Source organism: Anomalospiza imberbis, chromosome 3 (assembly GCF_031753505.1).
Source record: "Anomalospiza imberbis isolate Cuckoo-Finch-1a 21T00152 chromosome 3, ASM3175350v1, whole genome shotgun sequence".
Lineage (NCBI taxonomy): Eukaryota > Metazoa > Chordata > Aves > Passeriformes > Viduidae > Anomalospiza > Anomalospiza imberbis.
Window position 1 is genome coordinate 95938400 of NC_089683.1, and position 14200 is coordinate 95952599.

Below are 14200 nucleotides of genomic sequence, written 5' to 3' on the forward strand. Positions count from 1 at the left end.
ATTTTAAAATGTGTTTTTTTGATTATAGTAATTTTTTTTCACTTAGCGTGTACAAAGCACTCTTGAAAAATAAAGCCTGAGACTGAACCTCTGCTGTGTGGGCTTACGGATGCAGAGTATAAATTCATTTAAGTGCAACACCTGAGGAGTTTTTTAACTATCAAAGCACCCAAGTCTTCCTTCCCCCTTTAACACCAAGAATATATGTTATTAACAATAGAGTTTACCACTTACCACAGTACAAACTCTTTATTAACATCTCCAAATTTTTAAACTCAGGCTGTTAAAACTTTCTTTTCTTGATCTGCACTGTGCAGCTGGTTGTGGGGTGTTCAACAGCTGGCACCTTTTTCATTTATCATGTGGAGTACAATACCATTACATCAACTAGCAATTCTCAGTTATACTAAGCTTCTTGACTCATCGTGTGCTGTTATCTCCTGTGGAATACCCAGGTTAATGGAAAAAAAAAATCACGACTCTTTCTTGTTCTTCTCTATAGCACTGAAGAAAACACCCACTGTTTAATAACTATAGCACCAACTGCTCTTTACATTTTTAATCTCTGTTCCCTGCCAAATGCACTTTCTTTAAATGGGTGGGGAGGAAGGAAAGAATAAAAGGAATGGGAAAAAGACTGAAAAATCTTACCTTGCTTTTAGCTAGTAAACGTGTAGTGTGACAATTCGTAATAATTGGTACCTCTTGCACAGCTTGTTCAATGAGATTATTTTCTTTAAATGAATATGCAAAACGCTTAGGGGGGTGTACTGGGGAGGAGAGCTGAAAATAGCAGGTGCTGGTGGTATGTTCAGGATGAGATTCCAATTCAAATTCACAGGCCCACGTAGGTAGCTGAGAAAACATGGTATTTCAAGTGAGACCCTTACACTGCTCCTGTAAATTTTGCTTAATATGTCTTTCAGAGTAAAAGACTTTGGATATTAACTAATTATCTTAGTTTGTGTGTAGCACAATCTGTATTTCATTAAAATCAAGTAATAAAACAGTAAAGAAATGAAAGACTGGTGAACTTTTCCCCTGAGGCCATTGGATAAAGTTGGACAATGAAACAAAAACAAAAAATAAATTCAAATTCAGTTTAAAATGGGTATTAGTGCAGACTTTTTAAAAGAAAACATTTGAAATTATTCTGCATTAGTTTTATTTTTAGATGCTATTTTTCCTTGCATTTCCAGTTCTACTTCAACACGTTATACAGCCAAGTCCATGTCAGCTATTATGCTTTTACTGTGAGTTAGCTCAGTAATGCTAAGCCACTGAAAACCCCTGCCTCTTAACTTTGTTCCTAGTGCCAGCCATTGTGAAGAACAAAACCTTTTCCTGGCACATTCACCCTCAGATACTTACTGTTATTATATTTAAGGTTTTTAACTCTGCTAAGAATGAAAGAAATCAAGATTCATTCTTTGAGAGCAGCAGGGACATAGCCAAACCCTCTGCCAGACCATTACTTACTTGGGTTAGGCTGCTAGAGGCTTCTGAAAAGGCAGCAGAAGTCCAAGTTCTCCTGAGTAACCGTAGGCCCTTTCTGAATGAATAAACTATGGCCATTTTAAAAAATTGAAGATTTTGGAGACCATACAGTATACTTTGTTGAAAACCTTTTTCTGCAGCAGTTTTATAGAGTGCAGCATTGGCAGCTTGTTGCAATAAACTTGTGAGTTGTTCAGACTGTATTTTTCAGGGAAAAAAATCAATTAAATATTTCACCTGAATGGTCTTCAGAAGATGGATTTGGCTTAAGTCACTTTGTTTTTAATCCACAAGTAGTTAACAACTAGAGAATGGAAACAAATCATTTGCACCAATTGTACTGCAGTATCAACTTTTCCCATTTATTATGGGACAGTGTCCATACTTGTTTTCTGAACAATAATTATTTTTCCTGTGGTAGGGGCCTTGCTTACACTGATGAGTGTAGGCAAAAAAGGCTCAGTAAAACTAAGTAGAGCATTTAGGGAACTAAGTTCTGTTTTACATTAGAAATCAGCTGTATTGTGAAGAGCTTGACTGTAATCCCTTGAAGAAAGAATTGGCTCACAGGATAGCTTCTCTTTAACTTTCTAAATGCTGCAATAAACCACCACATCAAATCCTGAAGAAGAGCCACAGGTAACACAATTAGTCTTAACGATGAAATTACCGGTATTAATAGTTTCCAAACTGTTTTTACTTTTGGAATTTATCTTTGCTTTCATTATGCTATGCCAAAAAAAAAAAAAAAAAGCTGGAAAAATATTATGCTGCTTAAACCAAGCTAAAACGTACCTTTATTGACTGAACTGAGTATGAAACAAAAGAAATCACATTTAAGTAAAGATGACCAGCATTCTTCAGGAACATAATACAGTCATCACTGAACATCTCAAAGTCTACTAGCTTGGTTTTCTTTTCCAGTGCATAAACTAACTGCCAGTTCTCCTTGCCACTGGAAGCTACTGGTGCCTTCATCAACTATAAAAAAAAACCAAACAACCCTGTATTACTAAAATGTAGTAAGAGTTACAGATGAGAGGTACAGACTTATAGGCGATTTCATACATTCTTCTTGCAAAAAATTACTTATTTGTATTTGGGGTGTTTGCCTGTCTAAAACTGGAGATTTTTAAACTCCCTTTACTTAGGCAAAATGGAAAAACAATGCAGTAACATTTGGAGAAGACCAAGTCTCGAAGATTACTCTACAGAAGAATGTAATGCAGTAAGTGTTTTCAGTATGGCCAGCACAATTGTAGGTGGGTTTGATTACACAAACTGAGATCACCAACTTAAGGTTTGATATAGGGGAAATGACTGTTGAAACATAGTCATTTCTTGATGCTGTCAAAGGAGTTAGGATCAAACTGGCCTCCTACAGGTGAGACTCCATGCAGCACTATCAGTCTTTTTAATCCATGCAGCTCTCTCTCCTTATTTATTTCAGTAAGCTGTGATGAACAGAATTAAAAGCCAACTTTACTATTTCTATATGACCTGCAATAGGCATCTAAATTAATCCTATGAATGTAGTTATCAGTCAAAATTGCCTTATATTCTGCAGGTTCTCCATATGTAGTAAGAATGTACAACTGGTCCTTTCTGTGCTCGATGTGGTAAATGACCCCCGTGGTTCGTGCTTGTACAAGAGCAGGTGACTCAAAGGGATGTCTGCAGTCAACCAGCCAAACTTCTGAGGTTGTCTTGCTGTTGCTGTTGATAGTGAGAAAATGCCTGTCTTTTGTGCAATAAAGGTCTACAAAGAATCTGTAAGGAATCATTAAAAAAAAAAAAGAAAATAAAAAGCTTAAATTTTATCAGTATTTTAAAATACATCAGTTGTTTCAGAATCATGGGCTTCCATCTGCAAGGTAAGAAACAACATTTCTGTAAGCAGACTGGAGAAATTTCAGGCTACTTGGCTCCCAGACCCACTTCTCCTGCATTTACTCTGGGATTTAAAGCCCTTCAATCTTGTGTATAAAACCTGAAATCTGCAAGGAAAGCAATTTAGTTGTTGCCCAACTAAATTCAGGTTTTTGTATCATTGAGCTATACTGGAAGCTCGTTGATGCATATAGCCTTTAAAATTCAGGCAAAATGTAGAACTTTTTATTGAGCTTGTAACCCCAATTAAAAAAAAAAAAAGTAGTAATGGATAGTTAAAATAATAAATGACATCATGTGGGAATAGCAATAACAAAAGTAAGAGCTATTAAAAAATTAATTGATAAAATGTCGATGTGCTACTGACCTAATTGTCTGAAGCAAATAAGACAAAAAGTACTATTTAAAAAGAAAAAAAGCACAGAGGCCTATATGAGGCAAGAGGGACAGTGTTGTAGTGATAAAGCTGGAAACTAGGCACTGGTTTTGGAACTACGAAACTAGGAACTACCTACTGGATTTAAATCCCTCTAAAATCTAGAAACAGAAAGCAGAATGATAACCAGTGGCTAGATGCAAATAGTGGAGAGGTTCAGGCTGAAATTCAGATTCAAATTTCTGTGAGTCATCCAAATTAACTGGAATGTCACATCATGGATCAGAATGGTCTCTTTGCCCTTTTGAAGCCTTAAGACTGGATGTCTCTAAAAGCAAAACTGTCCAACACAAAGATCCAGATTCCATCAAGAAAATGTAGGGTTGAGTACCATAATCTGCATCACACAGATCAGACACATGACTGCAATGATGATCTCTCTAAGATTCAGTGTATTTGACTGGTGAAGGAAAGGATGCTTTAGATAGTATTTTCAGTGCCTTTACTTATTTGCAGGTGGAGGATCTCAAATGTTTTTGGTACTACTGTTTTTTCTAATAGCACCCTCTTGACATCTTTAGGACAGGCACAGAGGGGGAGCTAAAGTCTGCAAGAAAAATTAGCCTCCTGCCTGTCTAATACCCATGATTTTGGCAAGAATGGGGAACTGCATTCAGTAGACATTCCCAGAGTTCAGCTCTGCTGATCCTGCCTCTAAGAGGGTTGAGCTGAAATGCATATTACACTTCTCCCCAGGGATTATGACCTTGGTATTACAATTTTTTTTATATTAAGAAATTTTCAGCTTCTAAAAAAAATTTGATTGCAACTAGAAGAGCTGGTGGGATGCAGAACAGAACTGCTCAATGGCAATACAAAAGAATGTCTTGCCATCTCCGATGAAGGAGTTCAGCTATGAGCTGCAATAGCACATGAACCTTTAGAGTAAGTTTCTAGTAGATCTACTGTAATGACTGTGACCTTCAGAATGATGCCAACAGTTTCCCTGTGGGGAAGTGCCAGGTCAGTGCAACTCGATTTTCCAAAACAATGCATCAAATGCAACTGGAAAAATAGATCTTATTTATTCCATCTCCACTGCAAATTTTTTTGTTTGTTTTCTTTTTTCTTTTTCTGATGAAAGTATAATTGGCATTTCTTTACTGAATATGTAACTTGCATTAAGAATAATCAGAAATATTTATGCAATGCTGTATAAATATGCCATGTGCTACAAGGCTGAAAAGCTAGTTCTGTGCTCAATTTAGCAAAGAGCCTTCTTGTCTTCCTAAACCACTGCTTAAAGAAAGGTTATTGAGAGGGTATTCAGTCAACAATAGTTCTGTCTCTTGGAATGTTGTAATGATTTTGCTCATCCATTACCCAGAGCAAGGATTAGCCTGAACTTATGTATTTTTTTAAAGATGTATCAGACATCAATAGCAGAGAAAACAAAATGAAATCCATGGTCTGATTTACCTTGTATGAAACTGTCACACATTCATTAAAGGACACCCTGACCTGAGAGTGACCTTGACATTTATAAACTCAGCTGAACTCATGAGGTAAGAGAGGAAAGTTAAATCTCTGTTGATCACATATCAAAAGGAGAACAGAGCACATTTTCAGGCTATATAAGGCACTACTGACAGCAGAACACAAAAATGCATTTTACTATTTGAAATATGATATGGAACACTTTGTTTTCCAAACCAGATATATTTTACATATAAAATACTCTAAAATATGTGAAGGACTTGTTATATTTTAGGTACGTATTACCTTGCATCTTGTTCTGTATAAACTAACTTAGTATGTTTCTGGTAAGTGAAAGTGGTCATGAATACATTCTGGCATTTAAGGTTCTTCTGAGTTGTGTAATACAGAACATCATTTGCAGCCCATTCTGGAAAAAAAGACAAATGTGTATTAAACTCAGAGAGATTATGATATTACTGATATTACTGAGAGAAGATGGGACTTCCATGGACACTGGACCCAGTGCTGAAAAAGGTGGTTTGCAGATGGCATGGAACTGAGGACAGCACTTCTGCATCCTGTGGGGACTGAGGTAAGAACCAAAAGGTTTTTCCATGTTTTCTCTGAATACCAGAGAACAAGAATCTCATAATGCATTGAAAAAAAAAGAAAAAAAAAGCAGAGGTCAATGTTGCAGGGCCCACTAATAGGAAGTTGTTGACCCTGTGTGGGTTCTGGAGGAAACAGGAAAATAGGAGACATGGCTGTTTAAAACAGCAGAGAAAAAGAGATTTACATGGAGTCAGCAAGATAATAAAGACATCATAAGCTCTGCACTGCTGCATGTGACTGCACACAAGCCATTTAGAGAAAAGAGATGATGCATGTGCCCCATGGGTACTGCTGAGATAAAAATTCTCCAGTTTTCTATGCTTGTGTATGTGTTCACCTACATAGAAAGGTATAAATACAGGAATCTTGTTATTCTGAAATTATTATGACTGATCCAGCCACATTCCTGCCATCTCTGCTGCTCCTACAGCCAACAGAATGATGTTTAACACATGTGCTTTTAAAAGCTGCTGTATGTGTCTTATGCATAAATACTGATTTTCAGTACAAACCCTGAGGAATTCATAACACCAAAATAACACAAACACTTTGCTTTCTGAACAACAATGTGGCTCTAAAGTGCACAAGTGGCTGAGGATTCACTATGAAGACAAGCCTTTAGAGGGCAAATCCAAGTTTTTCTATAGCCTAGCCTATAGAAAAATCAAGGTGTAAATTTTCAGGAACTTTTTTCTGTCTCCCTGCTATTTTATATCACTCAATACAAGCCCATAAACTTTGCAAGTGGTTTTAAGACCTAATTCTTTTGCTCATGATTGAGGCACCTCTGTGCTTCCTGACACTACCGCTGTACCTCACTCACACCTGACTTACCTTTACAGAATTTACCATTCTGATAGTCATCTTTTGTACTCTTATTATCTGTCACACCTATTTAGGCAACAGGATGTTGGTCTCTTAACTGTACTGATTCTTTTGGATCAACCTAAATACATGTTAAAATCAAGTATGTTGTAAAATGTCATTGGCAAATTTACATGCTTATTTTTCAACAGGTATTATAATTTTCAGTGGGGAAACACAACACTAAATTTTTGCTACTCCTAATTTTTTCAACAAGGAATTTTTTTTACATAGAGTTGTTTTTTGGTTTTTTGTTTTTTTTTTTTTTTTTTTTTTTTTTTTGCTCTGCCCAGGCAAATTCCTTACTGCACTAGATATACTTGATGACATCTAGCAATATAATCCAAAGTACAAGATGTGGAACAATGTATACATACTATTATATCCTTTTTGCTATATTCTTTAACAGACTATGAAAAATGTTTTCCCATTCACTTCCATTTACCTCTGCTTCTTTTAACAGCAATGTAAAGCTCTGTAATCTATTCTGAAATCTGAAAGAATTGATTCAAGGCCAGGCTGACCTCACTGGGCTCTGAAGTGTGACCCACATCCTGGATTCCAGTAGAAATTCCAGCCAATACTCACTAGTAGGTAGTACTTCCACACTTCTCAAGCAAAGCTGTCTACAGCTACAATTGACTTCAGTTGTAGCTGCAAGTGTTTACCAACTAGAACATCCCTCAAAAAGATCTTTATATGACAAACAGTCACATCACTATATTTTGAATATAGCATGTTGGATTCAATGGAAAAAATGATGACTGTTGTAATGTGCATAAATGCTCTTACAATGAAGGAAAACTTGTATCCAGGAAGCAGTCACTTTCATCCATATCTGATAGCTTGTAATTGTTCAGCATTAAAGAAACCATAAGAAAAAATTCAACGTCCATAAGGACTAAATGATACCTTCATTTAAAAAAGAATATTGTCTTTAAACTAAAAAAAAAAAAATGTTGTGTTGAAAGCTTGTGTGATCCACAGGATATTTATAAATGACTTACCAAAGCTAAATACACTTGGAATTACTTTTTCCACAACAGGAAGATTACCAAGTTTCATAATAATGCAGGTTGCTTCTTCAGAATTTTCACTTTTTAAGCTGATGGCCATGTATCTCTGATCTGGTGAAATTCTGATCCGTTGAATAAAGGCATCAGAAAAGCCAAGATCTTCAACACTGAATAAAATCTTAGCATTTCCTTCACCTATTACATAGGAAAAAGAGATAGCAAAAAATCCTGTAATTAAGACACTGTCAAAATGAATAGTCATTCTTAATATCTGTATTTAACAAATCTGTCTCTAGTATTCACAAACATTCTACTGGAATTCATCAACAACAAATACCTGTCTTGCAAGATATCTGCAAATGCACTTTGTAAAAATAAACAAAAAATTACAGTTCCAAGGAAAAAAAGTCCTGTAGTTATTACTAAAAATATTTCAAAACTATAGATCTTGGCCTCTACTAAATATATTGAATTTTAAAGCTCAGATAGATAAAGCGCAGTTGTTTTTAATAAATACAAATTAGAAATCCTTTCACCCCCCCATCAGAAATAAAAAAGCATGGATGTTCTTTTCCTTCCTTCAAAATGTTAACTTAGGGCTCTGCAAAGAAGTGTCTTCTCTCTTTCCTCTCCAGCAACTTGCTCTAGTATCAATATATACAACTCTCTAACTCTCTACCTCACCTTTTCAGATTCAGGATTCTAGAATTATTACTCTAGTACAGAATTGTATAAAAGTATTTTTAGTTAAGAAACAGACAAGTTAAGTATCAATGCAAGAAAAGAACACTAAGTGATACTTTTTAAAGAATGCTACCATATGAGGAAGGGAAATCCCTTACCACCATCTGCCTTTGCAAGAAATATGCAGCCATTGTCTTCAAAGTACACATTCTCTCCAAACCTCATCTGTTCAATACAAACAAAAATATTTCAAGTCCAGCATACTATTTCCTTTGAATCCCTATATACAGTCATTTTTCTGTACAGCTGAAGTGTAACGAATGGCAGAACATATATTCCATACTGAAGAAGGAACTGCATACATCAGAATGTTTTTTTCAGTTAGGGTACTTAAGCTACCTCTACCTGCTCTAAATTTCACAGAAGGCTCAGATCACCTGCAACTGCTCTTGCAACTTACAATGCTTTGTAATCTTCATCCAAGAGTCAGATGATTATATTATCTTTACTTGCTTTTGCCTATGGAGAAATTAAGGTAAATTCACTGTCATAACAAGTATAAGCTGTTCTAAACACAAACTGTTACTATGCACAATTATTAAAATATTCAACATTTCTACTGTAAAAAAAAATGAGTAAACCAGCATTTTATAGCAGGAACACCTTCACTGTCCTTTATTTGTAGTCAGTGATGGGAAATGTTTGTATTACCCTTGATGATGGGAAATTGTTTGCACTTACCCTTGGGCTTCTTGAATTGAGTGTATACATGTTGTGCAATTCTTCCAGTTTTTCTTTGATTCTTTTTGTCATAGCTTTGTATGTTGGTGAAATGTTATTCCAGTTTTTTTGCTCTGATTTCAGAAGGTCCTTGTGCAAAAGGTCTGAAGTTACTATGGATGTATTTTGCTTCCCTTTGGAAGGGACTTTTGTTCCTTCCTGCTAAGTAAGGAAAGACAACAATGGCTACAAGCCAGCACACTGCACATCAATCTGAACGCATTGAGGCGATATCCCCTGAGCCACAGGCCCAAAACCACCTTTGTGTTATTACAGAAGTACATGCCAACAAAAACAAAAACTGCAGTTGGTATCTGTTTTATTTTAACTCTTCCCGATCTTTTGGGAGGCACTGTCAAATGTGCTTTACTTGATACATTGAGGTCTTCACTTCAAAATTTAGGGTACTATTAATATATGCTCTCAATTGATTATAAATAAATATGTTTGTTCCTGTTCTAGAACTAGATTTTACTTTTTATGGAATTCTATTATTTTTCCTTCTTCACAGCTTTCTTTCATAATGTCCTGTCTTTAGAGTGTAATTTCTCATTTCCTTTCCCAGACATCAGCACCCACACCTCTGTCCCTGTACCTCGGAGTCCTAGCAGCTCATTCAGGTTCTTGCTCCACCTCCTCAGAAGTGTTAATATAAATGTTCATAAGGTGCAGAATGAAGTGAACTGATACGGGTTCTGCAACAATTTTATCAGGAATAAGTTTAAGGATCTGGTTTTCCATGAAATGTGAGATTGCTGCTACCTCACTGCCTACAAAGCTGTCTTCTATTGTAAAAAATGTTAAAAGTGTGTTAAAACTGCTATAACAAAATTCTGCTTCCTCTTGCATGCTGTGAAATCCCACTTGATCAAGTAGTAAGCTTCACAACTTATATTACACTACATAATACTGCACAGATCACACAAAGCAGAAATTTATAACATTCAGTGTATGATTTGAATGTGTCTAAGCATAAAAAGCAGCCTGTGCTTCATATCCTGTCCTCGTTTTCCATTAAGGAATGTTGGTTTGTTCCTAGCTTGTCTTCAGAAACACATGAGAAGCAAAATGTGAATGTTTCAAGTAGACTCTGAAGGGAAACCATCTGCTCCAGTTACCAAACTCCCTAGGAACATAAAGCACATCATTGCTGAGAGCTGAGAGTATCTGTCACTGGTTCAGACCAATCCTTCCTGTCACCTGGCACAAGGCAAAGAAATTGTGAAGGCTCTTAGAGAAGCTCTAGAGCAAGTGAGTGATTGGTCAGGAGAAACAAACTGCTGGATACCAAAGGTGTACCACCTCACCCCAGTCACTGGATAAACTGTTGTAAGACAACACCATGCCCCAAAAATGATGCAACCAAATAAAACCTCAGAGTGGCCATAAATGGATACTTAGGAAAGCATAAGAATGGGACAAGACAGATGATTTTCCCCAGCCTTAAATGATTTTAGGTCAGGAATTTCCTAACCAGAACATGGTTTCTGGATATTTAAAAAGTCTCTCTCATGTATGTAATTTCTATAGTGCATATATGTCTCCCCTTATACCTATGTAAAACTTTAGCATCCACAACTTATTTTGACATGTTCCATGCTTTATGAATCTTTTGATGATTGCCCTCCTTTTGTTTTCAGCAAATCCCATTGTATTCATTTGGAAATATTATATACAGCTGATGGTCAAAGTGTAGGGATGTATTAAGAGGTACAGTACACCTCGCTGCCTGGGGAAAATCCAGCAATCTTGAAAGATTTTCAGGATAGCAGAGGATATCCGTGACAACTGGTGTGCAAACATTTGCTCCAAAGCAAATGGGCACAGCTTCCTTTCAGGTGAAAACCATGTTTGCATCTTGGGACCAGTGTCACAGAGCAACATTTGTAACAATTGTTAGTGAAGTTCCACTGAGTAAACTGAACACACATTCTCGTCCCTCCAGACCTCCTATGTTCTCCTTGAAACATTTGTTTACATTTGAGACACAGCCTTAGGAACTCTTCAGAGTGACAAATAAAAGAGTTACAACAAGATAACCTTTGTGTCACCTCTGAAGAAACACTGTCAATTTGAAACAATTTTAGGACAACCAGGCACCCATTGAAAACATGTTTAAGAATCAAATAAACCAAAACAGACGTCTTTCAAAACAATACTTATGCATATAAATAAGTTTCTAGGCTGTCATACTGCAGTAAACTTTTATAATACCTCTAGCAAAATCTGTATTAGAGACACAGAGACAGAAGACCTAAAATTATTTCAGACTGTTTTCTGACTCTATTCATGATACACTGCCATCCACTTACACAATATTTATTTACAGAAATCAATGCTCATTCCTTTTAAAATATAGTTTAGAACATGTGAGCATCATGTCATATTTTAATGTGATGGAAACTATGACCTACTCATGAACACAGAAAAGTCAAGTGTTTTTTGAGCCAGCTCACAGTCTGGTATCATCAGTTTGGACATTTTGCCTCTACACTAGCTGATCTCTCCCTGCAGTTTTCTCCTGACACTGTACCTAAGTCTGGAAGATATCAATTTTTTCAAAATTACAATAGCGGGAAAATCAACCAAATTGCATCTTTATGTCAAAACAGCAAAGGAAAGCTGAACAATGGTACATGTCCTTGAATGTAACTGATATCCTGGACTTTATTCCTCTGCTTCAAATTCTCTGGGAAAAATACGCTTCTTAAACATGTGAAAAGTATGACTGGATCCCTTAACAGATGTGCCAAGGTGGTTGCTGGTATTAAGTCTATATTTAACAGCATACCTTGAAGGAAAAGAATCTGCATGGCAGGATGCTTCCAGGTGGTGCAGTCCTGTGGCTGCATGTACTTTTTGAACAGCCCAGGATGTGGCACTTTTTTGGTCCAACTTTACTGTAAGGACACACTGTTTGAGGAGGGTTATGCTTTGAGTAGTACTTGGCACTGAAGCTCAGCCCTTGGAGAAGATTCCGCAGTCCAGCGCAGCACATCCTAACCCTCATTTTGTGACAGCCAGCCTGGAGTTTCTGAAAATCCCAAACTGCCGATCATTACACCGTGCGTGTGAAGTACACATACACACAGAGGAAACTGACACAGCGTAAACTTCCTCTTTCAAAGGAATGTGACTGATTCACTAGGTAAATCAAATGAGAAGAAAATAAGTAAAACCTTGTTTGTTAACAAGTGGCACCCGCATTTTAACCTGAACATTCCGGGCGGCTCCAGTGAAACTTTGAGGAGAAGGGGAGCTGCAACCGCGCACGTCCAAACGCTGAAGGACAGAACGGTGGGAAAGTTTGGAGAAGTCGTCCCCCTCTCAGTTCCCCAGCATCTAACACCAAACCCGCGCTCTCTCCCGAGGCTCCCTGGGCAGCAGGAGCTGAACCCCGTTCGCAGGAGCACTGCAGGGGACGGGCCCACGTGTCCGGCCGGACCCGGTGCGGCCCCGCTCCCCGCCGGCGCTGTCCGTCCGCCCGCGGCCCGCGCAAGGACTCGCCGTGGCGCTGCCGCCGCTGCTCCCGCTCCCGCTGGGCCGCGCTGCCCGGGGTCAGATGCCGGCCTGCCCGGGGTCAGATGCCGGCCTGCCCGCGGTCAGATGCCGGCCTGCCCACGGTCAGATGCCGGCCTGCCCGGGGTCAGATGCCGCGCTGCCCGGGGTCAGATGCCGCGCTGCCCGGGGTCAGATGCCGCGCTGCCCGGGGTCAGATGCCGGCCTGCCCGGGGTCAGATGCCGGCCTGCCCGGGGTCAGATGCCGCGCTGCCCGGGGTCAGATGCCGGCCTGCCCGGGGTCAGATGCCGCGCTGCCCGGGGTCAGATGCCGGGCGGGCGGCAGCGCTCGGGGGGCGCTGCCCGTAGCTAAGATGGCGCCAGGGCGCTTCAGCAGCCGCGGCGCCCGAGCGCCGCTGATGTTAGCACCGGAACGCGGACCCACGGCGGGGCGGGCACGCTCCCTGGCGCGGCTTTCCCGGTGGCCGCCGTGCCACACCCAGTCCCGTCGGCCACGGGCGACTTGTCTTGAGGCGCACCCGCGCCGTGCCGGGCCTGAAGAGCAGCGCGCTTCCTCGGCCGCCGAGAGTCGCTCGGCGCTGCCCTTAGCAAAGATGGCCGCGCTCCTCCTCCCGCTCCATCCCTAGCCCGGCCGGTCCCGCAGCCGCTGGATGCTCAGCGCCGCGTCCCCGCCGCCCAAGACAGCGCTCCCTCCCTCCCTCCCTTCCGCCGTGCCAGCTCCCGGCGCTCCCGCCGCCGCATGGCCGAGGCTGCCGGCTCCCCGCGCCGCCCCGCCGCGGGCAGGTGCGGGGGGAGCGGTGCGGCGGCGGCCCGAGCCCGGTGGCGGCTGCTCGGACAGGTAGGGGGAGCCCGCGGGCGGGAGGGGCCGGCATGGCGGGGCGGGCGGCGGCGCAGCCGAGGGCAGCGCGGGGTCTCTGCCTGTTCCCTCGGGCCGGGCTGTGCCCCGGCGGCGGTGCGGGGCGACCCGCGCTCCTCACGGGAGGATTGCGAGCAACACTGTGGGGGGTCATGTAAAGGGGCTTGCAGCAGTCTCCCTGGAAAATATGGTAATCATAAAAATGCACACATATATATGCACCCAACCCTCTCTAAAGAGAGGGGAGGCCGAGGGGCAGGCTCTGATCCCTTTACTCTCGTGACCGGTGACAGGACTTAAGGGAATGGCCTGAAGTTGTGCAGAGGAGGTTTAGGTTGGATGTTAGAAAAAGGTTCTTCACCCAGAGAGTGGCTGGGCACTGGAACAGGCTCCCCAGGGAACTGGTGTCAGGAAAGCCTGACAGCCTGACAGAACTGAAGCCTGATAGAGTCGAAGTGTTTGGACAATGCTCTCACGCACACGGTGTCACTCTTGCAGTGTCCTGTGCAGGGCCAGGAGTTGGGCTCGATGGTCCTGATGGGTCCCTTCCAACTCAGCTTGTTCTGTGATTCTATGATTCTAAAGTGTGCCTTCAGTAGATCCCCAGAACTGTCCATGGCCTGTGTT

General features: G+C 40.6%; 2 protein-coding genes across 8 annotated transcripts in view; one reads left to right on the forward strand and one right to left on the reverse strand.

The window, feature by feature from the left end:
* The window catches only part of PREPL (prolyl endopeptidase like), a 20834-nt gene extending 8473 nt beyond the window's left edge, over positions 1-12361 (reverse strand). Inside the window, exons 1-9 of one of the 5 annotated variants that reach the window (XM_068185869.1) lie at positions 12344-12361; positions 11990-12232; positions 9160-9360; positions 8577-8643; positions 7726-7929; positions 5546-5669; positions 3051-3267; positions 2293-2478; positions 652-855 (exon numbers count right to left, since the gene is read on the reverse strand). In XM_068185869.1, the coding sequence (XP_068041970.1) occupies positions 652-855; positions 2293-2478; positions 3051-3267; positions 5546-5669; positions 7726-7929; positions 8577-8643; positions 9160-9360; positions 11990-12208 (1422 nt within the window). In that variant the 5' untranslated portion in view covers positions 12209-12232; positions 12344-12361. Of the gene's footprint in view, positions 1-651; positions 856-2292; positions 2479-3050; positions 3268-5545; positions 5670-7725; positions 7930-8576; positions 8644-8823; positions 8938-9159; positions 9361-11989; positions 12269-12343 lie in introns of those variants that run through there. The other 4 variants (XM_068185871.1, XM_068185870.1, XM_068185872.1 and 1 more) reach the window with 4 other exon arrangements.
* Positions 12362-13200: 839 nt separating this feature from the next.
* The window catches only part of CAMKMT (calmodulin-lysine N-methyltransferase), a 208151-nt gene continuing 207151 nt past the window's right edge, over positions 13201-14200 (forward strand). For all 3 annotated transcript variants that reach the window (XM_068185879.1, XM_068185881.1, XM_068185882.1), the window contains exon 1: positions 13201-13555. In XM_068185879.1, the coding sequence (XP_068041980.1) occupies positions 13457-13555 (99 nt within the window). In that variant the 5' untranslated portion in view covers positions 13201-13456. The remainder of the gene's footprint in view (positions 13556-14200) is intronic.